The sequence below is a fragment of the Cynoglossus semilaevis genome, chromosome 10 (genome assembly GCF_000523025.1).
Source record: "Cynoglossus semilaevis isolate Cse_v1.0 chromosome 10, Cse_v1.0, whole genome shotgun sequence".
NCBI lineage: Eukaryota > Metazoa > Chordata > Actinopteri > Pleuronectiformes > Cynoglossidae > Cynoglossus > Cynoglossus semilaevis.
The window spans coordinates 17845646-17872016 of record NC_024316.1 but is presented as its reverse complement, the minus strand read 5'-3'; the positions used below and the strand labels follow the sequence as shown (position 1 = coordinate 17872016).

The following is a 26371-nucleotide window of genomic DNA, read 5'->3' as shown; positions in this document are numbered from 1 at the left end:
TGGGAGTGTCTGTCGTGTCAGTGGTCCACTCAGATCCACAGCAGGGCTTTAATGCAGCGTTGTCGCTGCAGCCAGGGCTTCACTCAGCGGCTGCTCCGCGGCCAGACGTCCACTCTGTCTGATCAATGCAGCTAAAAATTTAATGCTGCATTAACGCTGTTTTTGGGAGCATCCAAGAGCCGGGGGCTCCGGGAAAAAATAAAGATGGAGGATTGAATGGAAGATTAGAAATCTGTTCCGAGGTTGTGTGTTCCAATCTGTGGTGCGAGGCTCCCTGCCCTGCCTGGGGGCATTTGTGAAGTGTTGACTGCAGCTCGTTTGACCAGCTGTCTCTCAGTAACACGGCGACAACTCGTGTTGCCGGACTGGTTTTTTACTAAAGTCTCACAGTGACGAGAAAATTCTTGGCTTATTGTCTTGACGTCTCTTGTGTCGTAGAGACGCGCGCTGTGACGTGTTTGACTGTGAAAGATATGATCGTGTTTTTAAATAAAAAAAAAACACACACACAAAAAAACCAAAACGCCACGCCTTTGAACTTGGTCGTGATCAGGTCTCAGACCACGCTCCACGGCCTGGTCAGCAGGACCTCCGTCCAGCCTCCCTGTCTGTCTCCTTCACTCCTGCCACCTCCCTCATCCTCCCCCCCCCCCCCCCCCCCCCCCACCCCCTCTGTTTGTGAAGGAGGCGTGTGACTCAGGAAGAGGCAGGGCAGGGGGAGTGAAACCCATACAAGCACACACATTCACACACATTCACACACATTCACACACACATGCTCAGTCAGCGTAAGTGACACAAGTGCTGGCTCCACTCAGCACTGAGTTGACTCACTCACTGCTCTCCACTCGCCGGTATGCCGCAGAGGAAGAGGAGTTTCACTTTTGGAGCCTACGGAGGGTAAGGAGACCTTTCCCCAAAATCTGTGGAGCAGCAGCAGCAGCAGCAGCAGCAGCAGCAGCAGCAGCAGCTCTCCACTCATTCATTACTGTGTCACTGTGTGTGTGTGTGTGTGTGTCTCGTGGCTCCGTCTCTGTCTCGCGCTTTGATGACCGTGCAGATTCTCTGCCTGCATGTCTGCTGTCGTATTCATCACAACAGCTCTGCCTTCGCCGACGTTTTGTTGCCTTTAATCTCCGAGCTCAGCCTTTGATGCTGCGGCCGTTGTTTGGTGTTGTGTCAATAGCAGTGATTATTTTTTTTAACACTGACAAATAAATCACACTGTGATCACAGAGGAAAGTTTGACTTCCACTATCAGTGACTGTAAAACAGATATGGGTCCATTCATATTCACAGTGTACGTTAGAAAATACAGTAAATATATGTTTTACATGGGCTTGTATCTATATAGTACATAGTAGTAAATGGGAGAGTGATATATATATATTTATATATATGCACTATATATGTTACTTGTTTATATAAGTATATATGTGTGTAAATATATATACACATATATAATATATTTACATATATATGTATATATGTACCTATATTATATATGTTTTGTATATGTTTGTTTGTGAAGAATGTATGTATGTCTATATATATGTCTGTATGTATGATGTATATGTCTGTATGTATGATGTATATGATTCATATATGTATGTGTATACAGTGCAACACTTCATGTGTGTGCAGTATATACTATATATGTTTATATTTATTTTGTATTTGTTTGCAAAAATAATGAAATGCTGTTATATATATACACATATATGTATGAAAACAATAATATTTTATTTTTATATATACATATATATTTTTCATTCATATATTTTTCATATATATAGGAAATATATGAATAACAAATGTAAAAGTGCAACAACGTTTGCTTTGCCAACACTTTAAACCCAAGGTTCTTTAAAAGGCGATCCACTGGCATCAACAGTGTGTACTGAGGTGAAATAGTACTTCTGACTCAAGTAGTACTCAGGTGATAAGAGGTTTGACTTTGCAGTGGTAACAAATAACATTGGTTCCATTTACTCTGCTGCCTGGAGGAAAAGTTTAAAGTTCATCAGCGTCATTGTCCCGTCCCCCGCCGCGTCTTTGAATGTCTTTATGGGTCCATGTGAGAGCTGCAGTTGTCGTAGCCCCACCCAGAATGCTCTCATTGGTTGACCTGCTTGATGACCCCAGCCCCGAGTCAGTGCTGGTCTGTGTGTCCGCTGTGACCCATGGTTTTTGCAGTGCATGCAGGTCCAGTTTTATAACGATAAAAAACAACTTTAAAAAAGCAAGTATGTTAATGCATTGATTTGGCATACACACACATATATAAATATATAAATATATAAATATATAAATATTTGCTGCAGGTGTTCAGTGAGTGCTCCATTTGAAGTCCTCTAAATCACCTCTAAAAGCAGCTGGTGTCGGTTTGATTTCCGTCTTCACTGAGTCCACCTCGTCCTGGTTCACTCCCCTCGCAATTGTGCAGATGGCTCTGAGCCCAGACACTAGCTTTATGTTTAAAAGGCTACCAGTTGCTCTGATTGTCACCGACGGCATTACGATGAGAAGCAAAGCTAAATTTAAACGCTAAATGAGGCGGCACTTCTGGAAAAAACAAACAAACAAACCTGTTTATAGATCACACGGTGATGTCAGAGTTTTGACTCTGACGACGGTGGATAGAAAGGATGTTTATCTTCTTTGCTGTAGGTTGATCACTTTCTCTGAGTGAAGGGCGGACTGTCACAGCAGAGTCGACTGTCATTCCTTCACAAGTGTGGAGTGCAACTGGTATCTTGTTTCCAAAGAACTTCCTGTGACAGGTCATTCTGAACAGAGCTGTCGTCTGTTTATTCCCAACTTATATTCAAATGTGTATTTTTATTAGCACAGTTCATTAGGCAAATGAACAGTTGTGCAGTTTGCAGTTGGTCAGGGTCAGGGGTCATGGTCAGGGGTCAGGGGTCAGGGTCAGGGCAGTCAGTAGTCGGTGGTCAGTGATACCCAAGATGATCCATCAGTTATCTCTGTGTTGTGTTGTGGTTTGTCAGTTACTTTCCAATGGGCCACATGGTGGGAAAGCAGGTTAGTGCTCTCCTGGACCCCCGGTGGTAACTAGTGGTATTTCCACATGAAGGATTAGATTTACTGTTCACTGTAAACAACCACAGGTGTGAATGAGAGTGTGAATGGTTGTTTGTCTCTGTCAGTGACCCATGTATATATGTACACACACACACACACATATATATATATTACAATTTTAATGAGTATAATCAAGGGTAGCTGTGGATTAATAACAATTAGTCACGATTAACTGTTATCAAAACTAATATCAAATAATCATGATTAATTGAGTGTAAGTCAACATTCTTGAATAAGACAAAGACATTTTCTTGTTTTATTTTGCCGGAACAGAAAGACCATTAACAGCAGGTAGATGTCAGTGTTTCTCACCTGGTTTTTATTTTTGACTGATCCAAATGAATACGTCGTTAATCTGGAAAAACGTTAAGTTTTTGTCGTTACCGTTCATCTCCACGGTGAGTTGAAGCCTCTACAAACACATGCTGGGAGTTTAAACCTGCAGGTGATTCAGTGAAAAGAAAACTCTTTACTGCAGTGTTGGTTGATGACAACATATATACTCAGCCATGATTGGTGGATGGACAGTGGAAGTATTGACCATACATGGAAATACATAAAAAAAATGTAATCAAATAAATTGACAAATTAATTATATTAGACTTTGTCAGGACTCGAAACCCAGGGATCATAGGTTTTTATTTTGTATTCTTCAGGTTTTTTCTTCTGTTATTTTAAGTTCAGAGCCAGTGTTTCCTCTGCTCTCCGCGGCTGTCACCTGACAAACGGTTAAATGGTGAAATAAACAGAAGGTTATGACATGTGTGGGGAATGTTTTTTTCCCAGTAAGCTCAGTGACAATGCCTTCAGGCAGCATGAACAATGGCAGTGCATGTGAATGCAGCAGTGTTCTAAAGACCGAGAATCCGTGTCACTCCTGTTCAGAAACAGCAGAGTGGAAAAACCCACGCTGCGGTTTGATTCCCTGGTCAGCTGATGTCCAACTGTGGACAAAACCAAAATCATCATGATCTTTTCATTTGGACTAAAATAAAAAGATTTATTTATTGTAAATAACTGGAAGAAATACAGGCTTTTTTTGCAATGCTAACAATTTACGACTGCTAACAACGCGACTCGTTTGTAGCTTTTCATTGATGAGAATATAAGTAATTATCTGCCTATATAATAAAGAGGCCTCTGTGCCTGATGGGTGGTTTTTATGTAATCTCTGTCAGAGGGAGGTCTTGTGCTGAATGCTGTTCCACGGTCGGACAACACGTGTCTTTGGGCTTGACAAAGGCAAAGGTTTGCATTACAAAAGATGATTACACGGCGCGGCAGGGCGGCTTGAGAACAGGAGGTCGTTCAAGTGGCTTTCCAAGGGCAGGGGCAAAACAAACAGGAGATGTGGGGAAACCAGAGGGCCCTTCACTGCCCACTTACACATCCACGTTCACAAAAGCCATCCTCCAAGAAGAATGGCCCTGGACTGGATCAGCTGCAGTTAATTAACTAATGTCCGAGGTCTGCGCTCATTAACTTCGTGTGGAGATAATTAAAAGGAAATGAATAGAAACGTAACTAATTAATTAAAGAGTTTATAATTAATAAATCACAATTAATAGCAACATTTGACACAATAAGATCAGAAATATTGATCCCCAGGGTGGAAATGGTCGGTGTTACCAACGCTTCAGCAAGAAGTTCAAAATTAACAAAAGAAATATACTTAGTATAAGCAACAGAAACAAAGAAATATACATATATACAAAAAAAAACATGTTACATTTTCATTTATTAATCATTGAAAATGTCCTGGCTACACTGCTGGTCTCTACCAGGACTGTTGTTGCTAACATTAGTCCTGGTTTGTGCGACAAGACTATGTTCGCTACTGTTAGCTCTGATGGCTGTACCAGAACTGTTGTCGCTAACATTAGTTCTGATTTCTGCAACGAGACTATGTTCGCTACTGCTAGCTCTGGTGTCCCTACTAGGACTGTTGTCGCTAACATTAGTTCTAGTTTCTGCGACAAGACTATGTTCGGGACTGTTGGCTCCGATATATGTAACAGGACCAGTGTAGCTAACATCAGCTTTGGTGTCAGAGCTCATAGCAACTTTACTGTTAGCTTTGTGTCAGGAATTCAGAAAGTGCAATTTAATATATATTTTTTCCGCTTGTTATTTTGTCTAATAAGTTGAAATTACAGTATATACTGTATACGGTTGCAGTTGTATCAAATGTTGTTTTCTCCTCAGTAAATTCTGTAAAACAATATTAAGCTGTATGACGCAGTCCTATACAATACACAGGGCATATAGAAATACAACACCTAGATCCATTCTTTGTCATTCCTTTTCCCCCAAAAACCTCTTTATCTTGATTTACACCTTTGTTTTTTTACACAAACTTGGTGGACTCGTGGTGACAGTTTCACTGAGGGTGTGGACATTCATGTTGTCACTGCGATGTTGTCCTTATATCACACTGTCGGACTCATGTTGTTACCAACCCAAAGAGGAAAACACGACTGGGCACATTTATAAAAATGTCTCTATAATAGTCATTAAAGTTAATATCAACAGTTAGCCTCAGTTCCCCACTGTGTGTGTTTATCTGTGTGTGTGTGTGTGTGTGTGTGTGTGTCTGTTTATACTGTTACTGTACAGAAGCTGAATGAGAACAGTCAGCCACTTCATGCTCATTTCCCTGACAATGGGCTCATTCAGCTGACACCGGGTCGACTCCAGACACAAGATACTGTCTGTCCTTTAATCAGGTCACGTTCATTATTTCTCGGCAGGGTTTATTTATTGTTAGCCTGAACCGTATTCATGGAGAGACTGTTCATTACTCAAAGCCATGTTTTTCCTTGTTCCGGATCTTTTCATTCAAACACTGTCTCCTGTAGGTGGAGATGTGGTTTTTTTTTTTCGTAATCAGTAATCTGGTAGGATTTAATTCACACGTTGAATGTGAACACATTATAAGCTCCGGTGGTTCAGCTGCTAGCCTTTTGTTGAAGTGGTAAATTATCTCCGTACTCGGATGATGTACTGCCCCAGAAAATATAGTTACAAAGGGTGTTATTGCCAAAGTCTTTAGAGTCAATTCTTCAAAGAAATCCCCCGCGCACAACTTTTCGTACAGACTGTGTATCACATCACTGTGAACTACAGTGTCCACTCTCAGTGTGCACCGAGATAAAGGTAGCGATGTCTGCTTTCTGACTGGTCTGTAATGTTAGCATCGTCACCTGTTGACATAGATGTTCCACAGTGAATAGTCGGTTCAACCATCAGAGACTTCAGAAGTTATCGATGAAATTCTTATGAAAACTTGTGCTTTATTTACATTGTCTGAAGACGTTCAATGGTGCTGGATATAAGGGATGGCTTGATCCGACGATCACGACAAGTGTTGGTCCGATATTGGTCAAAATTTCAGGGTCAAACATGGAATAAAACAACTATAGCCGATACTTAAGCTAAAATGTTCGACTTGTGCAACAATACTTAAGCTAAAATGTTCGACTTGTGTAACATGGTATCAGACATGAAAAACTTGTATTGAGCCATACTGGGCAGTATTTTTGTACCAGTAAGGACCGGTCCGCCTGTATCAGCATTATTGCGGATCGGTAATACCACGCCAATGTTGAATATATCGGTACATTTTCAAAATAAAACCTCTTTTAGATCTTATTCTGTTAGTATCGGAGTCTGAATGACCTGTTGTTTTCAAACATTGACAGATTAATGAATGAAGTCAATTAGTAAAACTGAAGTTTTTTCACCCGGTCGAAATGTGGCCCGTAACGTAGCAGATGGTCAAAACAGCATAAACTGAGTGAACCACAGATGAAGCCTTAGGTAACACTTCTTTACACCATCTTTACACTCTGGGCTAACATTCATTTCCCAGTGTTCGTGAACACAAACAGCTCCTCTTTGGACACTGGTGCTAACAGTGGTGTCCTTATGTCTCCTTTCCTCCTGATGATTATTAATGTCCTTTGGGCATTTTACGGTGTGTTTACTCTATTTAGTGTCTTTAAATAAAACACACAGCTCAGCCTTTAAAAGGTGAACACAGTGAAATGCTGTGTGGGGCGGCTGCCCTGCGTGAGCGCTCAGACACAGTCCCAGTATGATTGGGTTGCGGGCGTGTCTCCGGTGGTGTTATCGTACATTTAGATCCTGTCTCATATTTCACATATAGAATAACTTCGGATCGGTTCTCCAACTGTACCGGTGCTTCTCTCCTCGCCCTGGTCTGTTGACCTAGTTGCCGTCAGCCGTGATGCTAACTCCATATGGGAACCACAGATGATTTTTTTTTGATTGGGGAAATTTTTTTTTACACATAAATCCACATTGAACTGAATAAACTAGTTGTTCTGGCTGCAGACGTGGCGATGGCCTGAGGTTCAAACAACCCAAGCGTAGCACACTATTATCACTTGCTGTTGATTGTTTCCATGGCAGCCGGTCTGTTTCCAACACTTAGTTGAGAATAGAGATGAAGAATGGAAAAATAATTTGCCAGAATTTTACACCAAGAACCACCCACTGAGTTGTAAGGCCTCCACACGCCGTGTTGGATGCACCAGGTAATTGAACATGATAATAAGAAAAGCTGAAACACAAATTGCTTTTCGAGAGCTCATATGCATTTTTAGGAGCAAACCTTTTATGGCCTACTTTTGTCTGCTGCAACAGTTTTTGTAGTCAGAGAAGAACAAAAAAATGTTTTTCTTCTTCTCATATTTTACTGTTGTCTTTGCTTCCAGTCCCAGTTCCTTTACCTGAAGAACTGGAATGTTGTTTTTTGCCAACATGAGTGCACCAGAGCTTTTTGGTCCAATTTAAATGAACTAGAGTTTGTTTCCCCGGACAACCGGCTTCGTTTGGGCTGGTTTGAAACCTGTGGTTTGGACAAAAACAAGCAGCAAAACAAGGGTCAAACCGCAAACAAGCAGCTTGTAAAAGCATGTTTGGTCCAGGTGGTTTGGGCCGCTTTCAAAAAAGGCAGTGTGAAAGTGGACCAAACCAAATGATGGGGTTAAAAATTGACTTCAGTTCACACCTAATCCAAGTCCAGTGGCTGCTGTCAACGCTTGAAACTGACCAGTTTGGTGATTTCTTCATTATCATGACCCACTTTGGTGTCCCAATCCATCATTTGAGAAACAGTAAATTGAGGTAGCACCAGGTTAATATTTTTTTAAATCATAAAAACAACATCCATAGATAACAGCAGAACGGTGTGTTTTTTTTAAAAAAAATCTTTGACAAAGGTATCTCTTAATTATTGTCCCAACAAAGAAAGTTCTCTCTGCGTGCAGTGTTTTGCCTGAGGCCAAAATATCATGTGTTGTATTCAGAATTAAATTTAAGGGCTTTTATTTAATCACATCGACACACCCTGGTTGATTTCATTTTATGGGAATTCACAGACAGTGGGTGAGATAAACTGGGTGAGGTCAAGGAAGGGAAATCGAGTAGACGTGGAGACAGTTTTCACCTCCTCACACTCAGCTTTGCAAGAATCCAGCTCACGGCCCACAAATATGTGGCCCACTTCCAAGTATCACCCACCATGCATTCTACTTAAAATAGCCGTCTGGTGTGTGTTCACACATCTGTCAGGGTTAGTGAAATCTACCCCGGGAGCTGGGGTGTTAGATACATCACCACAAAATCAATCTATGTGTCAAGAAACTGCCCACTGTAAAAAAACAAACTGTTGATTCATGATTCTGCAGAACAGCTCCCCCTATGGTCTGTTTTCACAGTTCATTCGTTTCTATTTCATTACGACTCTTAACGACAGCGTCAATATCTTTATGGTAACGACAGACAATGACGATGATTCCAATGTTAAAGAAACGAGTCCTGCGTTTTCGACTGACAAGACATGTACTGTATGTACTGGTGAGAGTTTATGTAAGTTTTTTCTGAAAATACAATATAGAAAGAAAACCTTCCACAACTTTCTTTTATTTTGGAAGTCGAAGCTTCCTATGTCTTCCATGGATTTGTGTTCTATTACAAAAAAGCTCGCCAAAGACTTTTATTTTGACAAGCTTTTTTAAGTTTGTCGAGAGGCGTTTGTTATTGAGAGGGCGTTGGGGATTTTCAGAGAGTTATCAATTAAATGCCACTAAACGTATTAAGAATTTATCTGTTGCCAAAATCCACTATCAAATGAGTCATGAGCCTGTGTGAAGACGAAGAAGAGGGGGAGAAAGATGACGAGGAAGAAAGGGAAATAAAAAAGTAGGAAGAAAAAGGAGAATTAGAAAAAGAAAAGAAGAAAAATATATCTCTATATTTCATGTTAGAATCCCAACCGTATACAGAGTGTTATTAAACTCTATTCGTTATTTCAGGGTTTGCTTATTACATTTTAATTAGTTAGCTGCGCATTAGCACTTCCAAGACCTTTGTATCCAAGGTTGTTTCCTTAAAATCGAAGACAAAATGGTATTTTGTGATGAATTACTTTCACGCTCGGTGAAGCAGAGGTTTACTCTTCTTTACTTCACCTGTCAGACATGAGACAGCATTTTCTCCCGCGCACACAGTGCCACCTCCTGGTAGATACGGGATAATGCATCCCTAAATGCCGCATCATCTGGTTGCTGTCGTCTTTGTTCCCGTCGACGTTAATAAAAGTTTATTCGTGACAGTTAGTAGCGAGGAGCCTCTTAGAGCAGATTCAAACCCGGAAACACTCGGCTCGTAATCTTCCCTTTTATCCTCAAAAATACGACATCGCCAGATGGCGGAAGTAACTTCAGGTCAAACCATCACAGTGAATGACCAGCGTGTCGTTGTTTGCTGGAATGTTCCACACTCTCCCTGTGTACCGTCCACATTTAACGTAGTCAGAGACAGAGAGAGCTGAGAACATGAAAACTAGAAGCACAGAGTTCTGGCTACCAGTGAGTTAATGTCACTCGTGCTTATCTTTGTGTATCAAAATTATATTTAATAATATTTTACATAGTATGTTTTTTAAAAAACATTACCATCAACGAACATTGTTTTTAATTGCAACTTCTCCCCCCCCCCCTCAGGGTGGACAAGACATTCTCCAAGGCCAGAAGTATATGGTGAGTTGGATGTTTTAGTTGTTACTAAACACTTCAATGTGAAAGTTATATATAGAACAATATATTTATATAATAATATACAATAATAATAATAATAAATACATAGCTACATATTTATTGAACTATTGAACCTTCATTAACGGTTGTAACAGAAGTGGTGACTGTGTTCTTTGTTGTCCTGAATCACTGCAGTAATGTTGAGCAAAGTATGTAGTATTGTGCATATAAATAGTATCTGGTATATGGGCTTGATCCAATTTTATTCCTTTTTTTTTGTCACACTGTTTTTTTTAACTACTTTTATATTTATACCAAGAACAGGACAGATTTGTACTCTGACGATAAAGATCAATTCTATTTTCCATTCTATTTATGAATGAAATCACTGCCTTTAGGCCCAACAGTCACTCTTCATATTTGCACACTCTTTTCACGGTAATATGAATGAAACATGACAACAGGCCTGAAGTTTTGCTCCCAGAATTTTTTTTTTTTTTAGGTTGACTAACAATTTCCTCACAAAGTCTTGAAATGACCCGTCTTTGTTTTACTGCCTGTTAAATTACTGCAGTAATTATAGCTTTAATTGGTTTCTTTTTTTAAAAGAAAGACACAGGCGAATCTGGAGATGGCGTTTAAAAATAAATAAATAAATACCTCGGCTCGTACCACAGTTTACTGCAAGTTTTTGGATATATTTGTTTTTATAGTTCAGTTGAAATCCAGCTGATTGATAGACAGAGCTGACGCCTCTCACTGTCTGGATTGATGTTTATCGTCACAGACTCACACTGTCCTTGTGGGTTGGAAAAGTGTCAGTCCGCACAGCAGAATGTAAACAAGATGAATGATCCAGTAAAAGGCTGAGCTGCACCGTGGAGACACGTACTGTACCTGTCCATCCTGCCGTCTCTGCAGTACTGGCAGTACTGAAGTACTGCTGTACGTGTGTGTGTGAGTGTGTGGAGTCAGACAGGGAGCTGCGACTGCAGATACACTGATCTGTTTCTAGGGATGTGCGATAATCGGCCCAATGTTAGCATATTATGTAATATCTGTAAGAATCGTTATTGTTTTTTCCTCCGTTAATGAAAACCCAATAACACAATGACTGGGTTTTTATCAAATGACTATCTGTAAGAATCTTTATCGTTTTTTTCTCAATTAATGAAAATCCAATAACACAATGCCTGGGTTTCAGTCAAATGACATGTCCCCTAAAAACAGTTTTGGGGATAAACAGCTGTATGTTAAAGTCACTAGATGGCAGCATTGCAGCTCATTTAATTAATCTCATAATCATACAGTTGTTTGTACAGATAAATAAATAAATATTACCAGGCCTGTATTGGTATAGGTTGATATTGGAATCTGAAATTAAGTGTTTGGACAATATTGGCATATCGGATTTCGGCAAAACATTAATATCGGACATCCGCAGTCATTACTTTACTGCGGTGTCGTTACACCTTTTTCCACTGACACCGGAGGATTCCTGAACAGATCTGTGTTCCTCAGCAGTCACTGCAGTTTGGCTGCTACACTGCTGCTACAAATACTACTGCCTCAAACTGCACCAGAAAAAAAAAAGCTAATCCTGTTGGACATGAAAAAAAAACCCGCCAGCAGAATGTAGAAGGATTTACAGCAGCACAGAAGGGATGAGTTTGTGTCTCGGTTACAAGGAAGAACAAATACAGTGAACAGTGGAGGGACGTGTCTGAGGAGCTGATGTGTTTGTCCTGCAGAGTCACACTTGTTCCTCACAGATTTATTACAACACTGAAAGAGGCTTCAGATATTTATTTTTTTAAGTAATTTACGGTTTTACTATATTTAGATCAACAAAAACAGAATTTAGAGTCTATAGTCTGCCAACAGCACACAGTATGAAACCAGTAATAAATAAATACATTTTATACTTGTATTCTCACCTTAAAATAATTTTTTATTTAAATATAGGTTTTTTTTCTCACCGTTAAAGATAGAGATAACTTTATTAAAATGTTCTCCCAAAAAAATTACCTTTAGTAAAAAGAAAGAGAGAAAAAAAAGAATAAATTAAATTAAATTAAAAAACAGGAAACAGCCACTTTGATGCATGCAAAACTATAATACACCCTATAGATAGATAGATAAGAACTTTACTAATCCATTGGGAGTTCCCTTTCGGAAACATAATAACATAATAACAACATAACTCTCTCTCTCTCTCTCTCTCTCTCTCTCTCTCTCTCTCTCTCTCTGGCGGTGACCTGTAATTGGATGTAATCCCTGTGTTGCTAAGCTTCATCAGAGGAAATGAGGAAAGTAGTGATGGTGTGGATGATACTGATACTGATCTGTGGTGTGTGACGATCCAGCCCACTGTCTCCGGATTAATGTTGGATTATTGCAGCAGCTTGTCCGTTGTGTAACTTCCTGTCTCTCCTATAAAAAAAAAAACAACTTGACCTTTCATCCCACTCAGTCCTTATCGTCCAGCTCACATGGAATCAGGCTCCGCCATAATGACAAGTTCTTTTTATTGTTTAAAAAAAATATAACTTTAACACCAAACATCGCTCACCTAAAGTCACAAACTTATTTTGAAATCTATTTTAAATGCAACATTATTATTTCAACCTGTCGTATGGGGTAGGAGGGGCGCGTGGTGGGCGGGGGGCTGTTTTTGCAAACTCATCTGTATGAGTTCAGCTGAGTCATTTGGGAGGGGAGACGTAATGTGAGAGCAAACTGTCACGGCCGATCAGAACAGACCGTCTCTGTACGAGGCTCCTGTCGTCCAACTAAATATAGCAGCCAAGAGACAAACCCACTGCAGCCTCTACTTCTCTGTTTAGTCCTGTATTTAACCCCCCGCCCCACACACCCCCCATCTATCAGTGAACACAGTCAGATGAATGTTTGTACATCAAACCAGACGTCTGTGACATTTCCAGAACAAAGACTCTGACGTAGACATTTACATTTGTGCAAACACGTCATGAACCCCTGCAGTACCTGGACCCGCCTGTTGAAGGTCTCTAGTGTAAAAGACGAAGGTTTAATCATTGAAGTATAAGAGTTTAATACTGTGACACAGATATTGTCAATATATATACTATATATATACAATATACATAAATATATAGTATATAAATACACACATATATACTGAATATGTGTTTATATATATACACATACATATATACATATGTACATACACAATTATATATGTGTATATATTTATATATAGTATATATAAATATATATTTATTGGTCATGCAGACGATGCTGTAGGCGATGTTTCCGTTGGAATCAAATTCTCCGCTGATCCAAATCCTCTCGTAGTTCTACCTTTATCAGTAGAAACAAGGTTTGTTTCCCACACAGTTTAAATTGATTTGTCACTTTGTGATCTTGCAGCAACAAACATCAAATACAGAGAGACACCAAACGGTCCAGTGTCCTCCTTGTCCTCTTAAACGGCAGGTATGCGTTACTGTGATTTCCCCAGGGACCATGTGTCTGAGGAGAAGGGGACGGGGTACTGTGGGAGGCACACAGGCACACAGGCAGGAAGTCATGCTTTATTCAGAAACACCTGCTGTACCTGATCTTTTAATGCATACTGAATATGGGCGTCTGTCACGAACCGAAGGCAGCGATCGGAAAAACAATCAACGATTCTCCTCACGCTTCAGAAACAGTATTTTTTATTATTTATAACACTAGTGTGTATTTTTTCTTTTTGACATTTGCACAGAAAAAAAAATAGCTGCAAGAAAAAAGCAGTAGTTTGTGTTTTTTTTAAAAATCTGTTTACAGCACAAACAGACTTTCAGAGGGACAGTTCCCTTGGAAACAAAGTGCCTCACGGACTTATCAGCTCTTTGACCTGTTCAGTCCTGATACCTTTAATAGCCGGGCTGCATGGTGGATTTGCTGCCGGCTCTCTTGCCTTACGGCAGGAACGTCAAAGGTTTAAGTCCTGCCTTGAACTACTGGTATTTCATCTTGAATTTCCCGTGTGTGTACGAGTTTTCTACAGTACTGCAGTTTCCTCTCGCATACTGTACCACCAAGGACGGGTCGGTCGGACTGGTGATTAATTTATTAACGTTCTTCTGTTAGTATCAGAGACCGCGGTCGGATAATACCATGCAATCGTGATTAATTTATTAAAGTTCTCCTGTTAGTATCAGAAACCAAATGAATTGAACTTTGACCTGTTGTTTTGAAACGTTGACACTTTATCTTTAAATGAAAAAAGTACTACGTCCTGGTACCAAATAACCTACGGATCAGCACCAGTCCCTGGACCAGGGGTTGGGGACCCCGGCTGTACAGTACAGGCTGGATGAATGAAAATGAATGAAAAAAAAAAGTTCCTTTCTTCAAGTAGCTGACCTTTCGTCAGCGTGACGCCATATTGGGCAGGCCTCATATATCTGGGGTTATTGCCTGGAAAGATGCCGGTGAGACTCCCATTTGTTGGAGCGTGTCAGGTCACTCTGAGAGGCGGAGGCAGGACGACCCTGAACAAGAATCTATTTATGTGATAATTCACTGCCCGTGTCTTCTCTTTATCTCCAGCCGGCGGCGGGGGCTCGACAGCAGGTGTTGCCACCTGGTGACAAATTTGTGAAAACTCGGGAGGAGACGCTGACGTCCGTGCACTTCAGTGTCACCGCTGTTATAAATACCCAGAGATCCCGGGGCAGCGTGCGCTCGCGGTGTAGTTGTCTGGCTGCAGTAGATAATTCTCTGACACATTATGAACAGTGAACACTCTGCATAAACAAATGGTGTGTGTGTGCGTGTGTGTGTGTGTGGAGGGGGGGTGATGGGAGTGTGTGTGACAAATGAATCGAGGTCAGTGTGTAGTGAGGAGATAAGACTGTGGATGGTGACAAGCAGGTAAAATATTTAGCTGAAAACACTCGGGGGCAACAGTGAATATCCAGACCAAAAATGTTTTTCAACCAAACGACTAAACCGACTCCTCAGGTGTTGTAGGTCAAAGGTCATTCATTCATTTTTCTTCTCCCTCTTGGTGCTTGTTGGGGTCGCAGGGGTCTGGACATCTGGACAATTCAACAGTCCGTCAAAGGGGCTCCACACACAGAGACAGGCAGCCGTTCACACTCACATTCACACCTGTAGTCTTTTAAGAGTGAACGGTTAATCTAACCCTGAATGTTTTTGAACTGTGGGACAAAATAGAAGTACCACTGGTCATCGACCAGTGTCTCACTGTGAGACCAGGGGGCAAAAGACAAAGGTCAGGGCAGTTAAATCACATTTATTGAGCTTGGGGCCAGAGGGTAGGATGCTTGCCTTACATCTAAAAGGTCACCAGTTATTTGATTTAATCCCTGGAATGTTCTCGTGTGTGTGTTTGATTTTTTTTTTTCCTGAAATTGAAGAGTTCTCTCCAACACTCTGTGAATTCCATTATTTTTTTCACTCTTAAGCCACAGCAGGACTGAGGTTTGCTGCAGTGAACCCATGATGGGCTGTGAACCTTCTCAAGGTTAAGGAAGCTGTTGGCGCTCCTGCTTTGCCTTGCAAAGAGGGTGCAGCCCTGATGAAGTGCAGCTACTTTGTTTAAGAGTGACTGAGCGCAGGTTTTAGCAATCATATGTTGATATTAAGAGTGACTGAGCGCAGGTTTTAGCGATCATATGTTGATAGTATGTTGAACAGGGCTGTAGCTGCAAAGATTTACAAACTCAGTTGTTGCACACTACATTTTCAGCTTGCTTGCTAACAGCAAAAAACCCCAAAAACAAGCAAAATGGCACTGTCGCCTTTAACTGAAGGTCAATTGGCTGAACGGCTAAATATAATACGTTACAGACGAATATATTAGTCCTCAAAATAGAAAAAAACCCTCAACAATATTCAAGGTAATAAAATACAATACAGTAAAATACTGCAGTTTTTCTCAGATGCCACTCACTTTTACTTCCTTTCAAAAATCTTTCACAGTTCTTCTAATTGTGTAAAGTATATTAAAGTAAACACAGTAACGTGGAGCGCTCCATTATTGCTGTTAATTATTTTAATTATTGTTATAAAACCTCAGGAATGCAGCGCTGATGTCTCACCTCCTCCACCCATGACTCCCTGGAGGTCGCCCACCGCTAATTGAATCTCGACCTGTGGGGGACACCGGATGGGTGCATGCATAAATAACATCAGCACCCTCCCTCCCCCCTCCTCCCACCATATAGGTGTATAATCTCAGCGTCCTGTGACATCACGGACGGTCGTTGTCAAAGAATCAGATTCCTCTCCTCCTGCAGTTGAGGGGAGATCGGGGGGTGGGAGAGGAGGTGTTGGGGGTAGAGGTGTGATTCCTCAACAACTATCAGGCGATGTGTTGTTAAGGGGGGAGGGTAAAGGGCGCCACCATCCTGATGAGATGGGAATCCCTGGGAGTGGGGCGTCTTAAAGGGATTTTTTATATCAATATTGTCCTCCATCGAAAGATAAAGGTCTTTGGTTTGGCTGATAGTATATTGCGGTGTGTGTTATGTATTTGTGTGGCTGAGCTCACAGTGAGTGTCATTTAAAAATGCATGATTCTGATGCTCTGTAAATCACCTTTAAACGGGTCAGAAAATACAATCTTCCTGTTTTAATAAATTATTTATTTATGTATTTATTTTTATAAATACCTACTAATTAATCCGGACCTAGATTCAGTGAATTTTTTTTTTTTTTTTGAATGGGCCGGTGAGATAATTCTGTTGTTTTGTCCGTTGTAATTCTTCATTCTTAATGGTTCTGTAATCCCCTGTTGTCCCTCATTGTCTGACACGTACAACACACACAAACACAAACACAAAGACAGTTTTAATCCCAACCACCATTTCACCAAGGGTTGATAAACGGCAACAATATTGGATTAAAAAACAACAATTTTCTCTCGTCGGCATCCTAACGGTCAGTACACAAAGTTAGTTTCACACCAACAACCTCCAAACTGATGAACAGACCACGCAGGGACCACCACCGTGTATAAAACGAGCTTGTTATTTTGCATTTATTCCAAATTATTCAAACAATAATATGAATAATTCAAATATTCATAAATATAAATTGTCAACTCGACAGTATGACTGCATAAAAGCTATTCATTTTTTAAATTGTTCTGTTGTTTTAATTATCTCCTGATCCTCCTACCATTGTTCCTCTGTCGACCCCCAGGGGGTCGTGAACTCCCTCTTTAGAACCTGTGCATTGGAGGATGATTTAGCTGTCATGTAGCAGGAAAAGACATTACTGTCAGAGGTCTGTTGGGATGAAGAAGCTTTCTGCTCCGTGGGGATCAAACCAATTAGAGTTATCAAAAGGCTTTCTGCCCCTGGAAAAGACGCCTGTAGGAGGCAGTAGTGGCAGTTTACCTCTGGAGTTCTGTTCTTTTACCAGGATGAAGATGAGTCCAATTTATTTATTCTTTATTTATGCATGTGTCAGATGTGGTTGCCACAGCAACAGCCCTAGCAGGCTGATGAATTAGTGTCAGGACTAGAGGAAAGCTCTGTTACTGCAACTGTTCTTCCCCTTTAAAGAACCCTGGAACACAGGTAGCATCGATGACGATGAAGGTTTAACGGAGATCGAACTATTGTTAAGAGTGTGATTTTAAACAAGTGTGTATGTATACCTGTATAGCTACACTTGTTGGGACATTATTTGGTCAACACATCCTTAATCTGAGGAACCTTTGATTTATCAGGACATTTAGGATTAGATTTAGGATTAGATTTAGAGACAAATTAGAGTTGGATTAAGATGAGGGATATGTTTGTAAGAGGTTTGGTGTGACAAAAACACATAAAACAGTGTATGCATGTGTGTGTGTGTGTAAAATGTGAAAAAAAAGAGACACAAAGACCGACTGAGAGAGTGAGAGAGAGTGAGGGAGAGACAGAGAGTGGGAGGAGATTCAGAGGCAGGAGAGGATGCTCAGTGAGAGAGTGCAACACTAGACAGAGCCGCGAGTGTGGCCAGCTGCTGAGAGACTGATGTCAGGTCGCCGCTGAGCCACAGAGCCGTCTGCAGCCACAGGGAGAAAAATAGACAAGGAGACAGGAGGCAGCTGAGGAGGAGACACAGGGGAGAAGGAATGCTGAATTAGTGGAGAACCGGAGGTAGTGTGTCACCCCCCCTCCCTCTCCATTCCTGGTCAATGGTTGGACTACCAAGGGTAGAGCCAGCCTTCAGCTGCCCATGAGTGAGTAAGTTTGTTGGACCTCTTCTTCTTACACTTCTCTTCTTCCTCCTCCTCCTCCTCCTCACAGCCTGTCTCTCTGGGCTGCATCACTAACCAGCCGGTCCAGATTATGCTGTTTGTTGATGTGTTTAAATAATACTGTGGTATGGTGCAGCAAAGTGACCAAGAGGAGAAGCAGGAGAAGCAGGAGGAAGAGGAGGAGGAGGAGGAAGAGGGCGGAAGTAGTAAGTCAGGCAGGTGTGTGTGTATGGATTTGCATGTACTCTTGATTTTGTAGGTACTTTGTTGTGACCTTTTGCAGGAACCAATGGTTCTGCAGGGATTAATGTTGGTTTTTCAGAGGTTTTCAGACGGGGGTCTGTGGACCCCCTAAGGGCCATGGAGATACTGCAGCATTGTCGAAAAGATAAAATAAAAAATATAAATAATAATATAATAATATATTATTAATGTAATATTTAAAAATATTATATATATTAATATATATATATATATATTTTTTTTTTTGCAGGAACAGTTGTCATAAACCAAGTCTTGAGGCAAAAACCGAGCAAAACTTGAGGCTCCGACTGTATTTCTGAGGCACTGACTCGGGGTCAGGACTTGGTTTTGTATGCGTGTGTGTGTTGTTTTTCTCCAAACATCACATTCATGTGATGATGTCAGAGTTTGTTCCTGCCTGGATTTGTTTTGTTTTTCATTTGTTGTGGTAGTTGTTTATTTACAGGGAATATTAAAGAAACTTTGCTTTTCCTGTTAGCGTTAAAAATAAAGTAAAATGGTTGTCTTTAGTCTCAGTAAATAATCTGTGTGTGTGTGTGTGTGTGTTGCATTCATCTTTCACAAATCAGCTCTAATTAGCAGTTGAGGGCAGCTGATACTTCATTGTCTCCTCCTCTCCCCTGGGGGAGCTGCTGCTGGGGCACTTCACCCTCTTCATGTTCACAGAGCATGCTGGGAAAAAGGGCCTTGCATCCATAATTGTTCTTCATTTCATTTTGATGATGCAGGATGCAAGATGCACTTGTTGTGTAATGGTAGTATGTTAATGATTTACACTCCGGTGATTCAAAACAAACACAGTGAACAGAGAAGAAGATGAAGAAGAAGAAGAAGAGCGGGAATTAATGTGTCTGTGTGAATGAACACTGGTCGTGTGTGGAGGTGGTCGTTGATTGGAGAACTTTGAAGTGACCATTATTGTGAATCTGATTTCCTTGTGGCTGCTGTGACCTCTGACCTCGACAGAGATCAGTATAGATTTTCCCATTTGCTCTATATCTTTCACCAAAAGACACAAAAAAACCCCATTTCTTTGTAGACCTGGTTTTTTAATTGTCCTCCGACTCAGACCTCAAACACTGCCACCGTTCCTGACGGAATCCTTTCTTTCTCTCGTCCGATTGTAGGAAACAAGATGGGAGTGAAACCCGGAATTCTTCAACACTAGAGCCCCAGCTGTTCCAGCCAACGGCCCCTCAGACCTCCTCGCCATTCCACAAGGTAAGAGGAGAGAGAGGGAAAGGCTAGTGAGCACACACACACACACACACACACGCTGACCCCTCGACCTTATCTGACTGTGGACCATGTGACCTTCCTTACAGTGATCTTTGTCTGGTGTCTCCTCTAATCCCATCTCCACCTGCTGCAGCCCGTGTTAAGGCTGTCGTGACGAATATGACGCAGTTTTACTTGGACGTTTTTCTGCGTCGTCTTATTTTAGCGTCTATTTTTACACTTCGCGAAGCGCCAGTGATTATGTCCTTATTTAATTAACAAAAATTGACGTCTTTTGTCTGCGTAGAAGCTGTCAGTCTTTCAAAGTGGCTGTCGACGTTTTCTCCACCCCACAGCTTGAGACGTTTGACTGCATCACAGCGCCTGTCGCTGCTCTCAGTTTTCATAAATGAAAAGACACATTTTTGTCTCCTACTGTTTTCAGGGATGTGTCACCAAACCAACTGTAAATGACGAACTTCCCTCTGTTGTTTTATGGGCTTTGTGTCGTCACAGAAAGAAAAAAAAACCTGCTTTTCTGCTTCTTCCTTTATCTTAGTTTTTCCTTTACACCTGGGGCGTCAAACTCATTAGGGTTCAGGGGTCATGTACAGCCTGATTAAATGTCAAGTGGGCCGGACCAGTACAATCATAACATAATTACTTATAAATAAGTCCATGTTTTTACCCTTTGTTTTTCTGCAAATAAGTGCAAGTATAGTAGAAAATATTCACTTTTAATGAAATATAATTTGACAAAACATCACTAAAATGAAGTGTTCGTGCATGTTTTTCACTTTCATAATTCATCAAGCGGGCCGGATTGATCGCCCTAGCGTGCCGGTTTTGGTCCACGGGCAGTATGTTTGACACCCCTGTTTTATACAGCTAATTACAAGAGTTTTTTTTTTTTTTTTAATCAAGCTTCAAGGTGGAAATAATAATAATAATAATAATAGTCCTTTATTTGTCGGAAAAAATTGTCTGACAGATACAGGAGGCGCCATTAATTACATAGTAGCAACTGACAGGCTGCCACGCAGTAGCCATATTTAGGGATATGTGGTTCCTCTGGGAATCAAACCCAGGACTCTCTGCTTCCTGCAAGGCAGGCGTGCTAACCGCTACACTATGGAACACACAAATATGACAATGTGGTAAATCTGGAACGACTAAAAAGGTTTAGGTTCTAAAAAAACATGGTTAAATCTTCACGAGTGTTTCTGCCGTAAATGAGCAGCTGGCCTGGAAAAAACCAGCGTTGGTATTTAAGGAACACAGACAGTCAGCAGAGCTGCTGTGTGATGATTAAAGTGGAGACAATCTCACGTATCTCAGGTCTCCCCTCATTCTGGATAAAGGACTTAAACTCCTCCTCATCCGACGCCATCCGAGTGGAAAAGCGATTAAAGGGGAATTTAACAACTGGTTTGTTGAACAGTCACCCCCGCTGCCTGGAAACGGCACCATCTGCTGGCCCCTCCCACTTACTAGTTACAATTAGTCACATGTGAAGAGAAGGTTTGTGTGACCTCGGTGTGCCTTTAGGTTCTGGATGATGAATATAAACACCAACGGATTTAATGCTCGGTATTTGCCACGTGCTGGAGCTAAAAAAACAAATTGATTTAACGGTCATTATTAGCCGTTATTACTGTGGATTGGTAATACTACGCCATCAATGAAAGATCATTACATTTTCAAAATAAAACATCTTTCAGACTTTATTCTGTTAGTATCAGAGTCTGAATGACCTGTTGTTTTGACAGATTAAAGTAAAGTAACGGGATATGACTGGATTCTTTTTGAATGAAGTCAATTAGTAAAACTGAAGTACATTTTTTCCACTGTGTCTCACTGCGACCCGGTACCAAATCAACAACGGACCGGCACCGTTGGGAACCCCTGCCTGCTGTTTTGAAACATTGACAGATTAAAGTAAAGTGAAGTAAATCAGGTAAAAACATATATTTTTTCTTTTTTTACTGTCTGCCAGAAAAAGTCTAACATTGTGGGGCCTGAAAAAATAATGTATGACTGGATTCTTTTTGAATGAAGTCAAATATAGTGTCCTATAATGTGTTCTGTCATCACGTGGTGTCCGGTACCAAATCAACAACGGACCGGCACTGGTCCCCTGACCAGGTGCTGGGAACCCTTCCGTGATGAGAATCGTAGCGTTGACATGTTTTTCGTCGTATGTCTCTATAACAGGAGTTTTAAAAAGTCTAACATTGTGGGGCCTGAAAAAAATAACTGCCCCTGCCCCCCATCTTTAGCCACACACACCTTTCACATAAGAGCATCAGCACAAAAGCTCAAAGTATTATTACTTAGCCCGGGGGGGAGGGGGGGCAGTGTCCTATAATGTGTTCTGTCATCACGTGGTGTCAACCCTGGAATATTCAAACTAGTCTTTTTAGTCCAGTGGCCTTTAACCACCGACTCCAGCCTGATTTACATCCAGTAAAACCCCTCCCACAGCCTGCAGTAGTACAGGAGGGTCTTAAACTCCCATCAGGGACTGGACTCAGATCCAGACCTGGACTGTAGGTGGAGATAAAACCCACATTAATCTTCATTCTCTCAAACTGCTCACCGTCTTAATGAGCCATGTGACTGTATGTTCAGCAGTTCAGAGTGAGAGGACAGGGGGAGCTGTGGTGCATTTAATTTCCCACTCGATCCTATTATCTCTGAAATTATATTATATTATATTATCTAATGAAAGGTGTCGGTACGACGCCTACACACAGATGGCTAACAGGATTGATTTACTCATCTTTACTGCAACTCTACAAATGATTTTTTCCGGCGGCTCGGTGTCATGACCCACACAGAGGTCACTGGTTATCTGGTTACCTGGTTTTCTGGTTATCTCTCTGTTCCCACTGCTTTGTTTACAATTTTTTGTGACTTATTAGTGATCAGTTTGCCTAAGCAGCAGGATAAATACTGGACTCCACCTCTGGCTTCTGTCACCTGAGTCAGGCTGTGTCAGTAATTAAAGCAGATGTAGACGAGTTTCTCCTCCCACAACACACTTTTCACAAACAAAGAGTCACAAAGAACGATGAGCCGAGGACACTGGCTTCCCTTAGAGGATTATAACGATACGCTCTTAGCTTAGGTGCTGCTTTACATGGAATCTGAGACTTTTTTTTATCCTCTTGTATGTTTTAAAGACTTTGCGCTGACTCTAGACGAGCCTGTGGAGCTAGTTTTTCACCCCCAGTCGTCAGTGCAGTGAGCACAGATGCAGCTCTGCTTCAGCTGCTGCAGCGTGTCTCTGTGAACTTCTTCATCACCAAAGCCGGTGAGGTCAGCGCAGGCGTTAACGCTGCAGCATGTCAGTGTGAGGATAGAGGTTAGAAAATGGCTAAAAATCCTGACATCCACTTCAGTCATCCACTGATGACGAAGGTACACTGGAGGAAACCCATCCATGTAAGTACACCCTCTGTGGAGACGTTAGAGAAAGGGGGAAGATGAGTCCAGACTTTTTCCCACGTTTGTAGCAGATGCTAAGACTCAGAATGATTAATGGTCAACCATGGAGGGACTGTTGCTGGTTCAAAACCTACTGTATGTACCAGCAAATCCATCCTTTGTCAGTATGTACACAGAGTTCAACATAAGGCTCCACAGTTCGACTCATATTGTCCTAATTTTCTGTTAATGTTGTTGAAGCTTGGCTTATTTACTTTCAGGGCTTGTGGCAGTCGGTGTTTGCACATGGTGGAGGACTGTAGTCGTATTCACACTGAGCTCTGTACACACGCCGTGTACTAAAAAACTTCATACGTTACCAGGCTCGACCTCAGGGCCTTTGTTTTGTTATGACAAAGGGATGCAGAAATCCACGCTCTTTGTTAGCCGTCGTTTTGTCCGTGGTTAAAGGACGAATGGTTCATACAGTGTACATGTAAAAACCTCAAGGACAAATTTCTAAATGCTGGGGTTGGGGCTTTGACAGGGGGGCAATTAAATAAAGGAGAAAAATGTGTAAATTACACCTGGATTTGCAGGATTGACCAATGAGAAAGAAGAGATTGTTCCAGTGATTAAACCTTCTTCACAATTGAAGTCGTTGTTGAGATAAGATCTTATGATAGGAATATTTGGACAACACCTTAAAAACTACTGGGTTTTGACACCGGGTGTTGACCTTTGACCTTTGGTTCTTTGACCCAAAGTTCTTCACTTTAAGGTTTATTTATTGATTAAAAAACATATATAAAATTATATGTTTATATATAAATATATGTACACATATTTTATATTGTCTCTATATTTTTATATAAATAGAATATATATATACATATACTGTATTATATATTTAGAGACATTTATATACAGTATATTGACTTGACATTTTGCTTGAATATGAAGATCTACTGGAGACACAGCCTACAGTGTGTGTGTGTGTGTGTGTGTGTGTGGCCATGATGTGAACACTGTCCTGTATCTGAAAGTATATAAATCACAGCAGTGACTCAGAGTCGTCATTTTAGTTCTGTCTCAGGGAAGAACATTGTGCCGTGTGCAGCATTTTAAAAATACTCACAAATGAACTCAAAACTCTCCCACTCTCCTCTCCCCAGACCACAGATTTATTTGAAATGATTGAAAAGATGCAGGTAAGATGACGACGACGACGATGATGATGATGATGATGATGATGATGATGATGATGAATTCACCTTGCATTTTGTCTCAGGTCTCTGATCTGTTCTCACAAATCAACTAACTAGTCGACTCTGTGTCTCTGACTAATTCTGTCTCCTAAGCTCTTGTGTTGTTCATGAGTATGGCACTGACAGAGGACCTCACTGGACATGTCTCACTGGACATGTCTCACTGGACATGTCTCACTGGACATGTCTCACTGTCTCCGTTAACACTGGCCCACAGCAATTAGAAGCTTGTTGTCTCCCGTCCGTCTACTGTTTGTTTTTAATGACTCTCTCTCTCTGTTTCTCTCTCTCTCACACACACACACACACATCAAAGTCATAATTATGTTTGTGCATCTGTGCTAACAGTTCGTGCCACAGCCACACACTGGCCATTGTTTCAAGTCTCAATGAGTCAATGAAGCGTTCAGTGGCTGTGGTGTCCTCCGTATGTCCTCCTCGTAACTCATTCTGTTTGATGAGTGATTTATGACACCTAATGTAATGCAGCGCTGCCTTTACAAAATACAGTATAAATAATTATATCATGTACAGCAGCAATCCCCAAGGCGTATCGTTAAAGCATTATGACTGTTAGACTGTTAGTATTGGAGTTTCAAAGACGTTTTATTTTGAAAAATTCCCAGATTATGTTTAAATGGAGAAGGTAAATAGAAATGATCAGATTCCCTTCAAATTAAGTCAAATAATAATTCTCTCACTGCGGCCTGGTACCAAACGACCCACGAACCGGTACGGGTCTGCGGACCAGGAGTTGCGCCCCCTAATGTACAGCTTTCCTTGACCCCAGGTGCCATCTCATGGTCTCAGTACGTCCTCTGCTTCACTCTGCTCTGATGAATGTTTGTTAATATTCCGTACTTACTTGAATTGTTTCTACAGAGAATTCAAGTAACTGCATCTGTGCTGCACTAACAGACTACAAATCCTGAACGTCTTCTCTTTAGTAACTTGTAGTTTGTTTGTATTTTTGTAGTTTCTTATTAGTGTCTTCACCACTGATTCAGCAGCATCATGGTTGTGCATCACCTTTCTGACCCATCACTTCTTTCCTCCGAAGGGTCGTCTTATCTCTGCCTCCTCTCTTGCAGGGCCACAGGATGGATGAGCAGAGGTGCGCTTTTCCTCCCCCACTCAAGGTAGAGAACATCTCTCCGCGTGTAAAGACGGAACATTATTCACACCATGCGGTCATTGTGTCAGAAACGCTCGGGCCTATCTTACTTTAGCAGACAGGAAGTACTTCAGTGGAGGAAAAAAAAAAAGCTTAAAGCTAACATTTTTTTAAATGGACTCAGATGTAAGGAACTGGGTCTGAGGTGCATACAGTGATACATATGTTTGTGATGCATGATTTTAAACTGAGGATATAGTGTGTGTACTGAGGATGGTAGGGATTTACAGAGATTTAAATTCCAGGATTCCAGAAAAGTTTGTTTCAATGAGAAATATGAAAAGTGTGGTTTGATTTTTAAAAAGACAGGAACAAATTTAATGTATTTTTTTAATGTTAATTAAAAAACAAGTTACTACTCTTAAAGTCTTAAATTACAATTGCATTCTATCGCCCAGCACAACAGAGAATGCAGAATTTCGAAATAAAAGTGGCAATTTCAAAATAAAAGTTGACAGCACTCTTAGAAAAAACAAACCACTGCATTGAATGACAATAAGCTATAAAATTTAAAATATGAGCTAGGCGTTGTCATAGAATAAAGGACAGGAATAAAGACCAAAAGATCTGAGCTTTGGAAAGAATTGTCAATTGTCTA

At 41.0% G+C, this 26371-nt stretch overlaps 1 protein-coding gene across 14 annotated transcripts in view; it reads left to right on the top strand.

The window, feature by feature from the left end:
• rap1gapa (RAP1 GTPase activating protein a) overlaps positions 1-26371 on the top strand; it is a 50445-nt gene that overhangs the window by 11844 nt on the left and 12230 nt on the right. For 5 of the 14 annotated variants that reach the window (XM_017036204.2, XM_017036199.2, XM_008319230.3 and 2 more), the window contains exons 3-6: positions 10137-10172; positions 19812-19905; positions 24507-24542; positions 25691-25738. In XM_017036204.2, the coding sequence (XP_016891693.1) occupies positions 10137-10172; positions 19812-19905; positions 24507-24542; positions 25691-25738 (214 nt within the window). The other 9 variants (XM_017036203.2, XM_017036207.2, XM_017036206.2 and 6 more) reach the window with 9 other exon arrangements.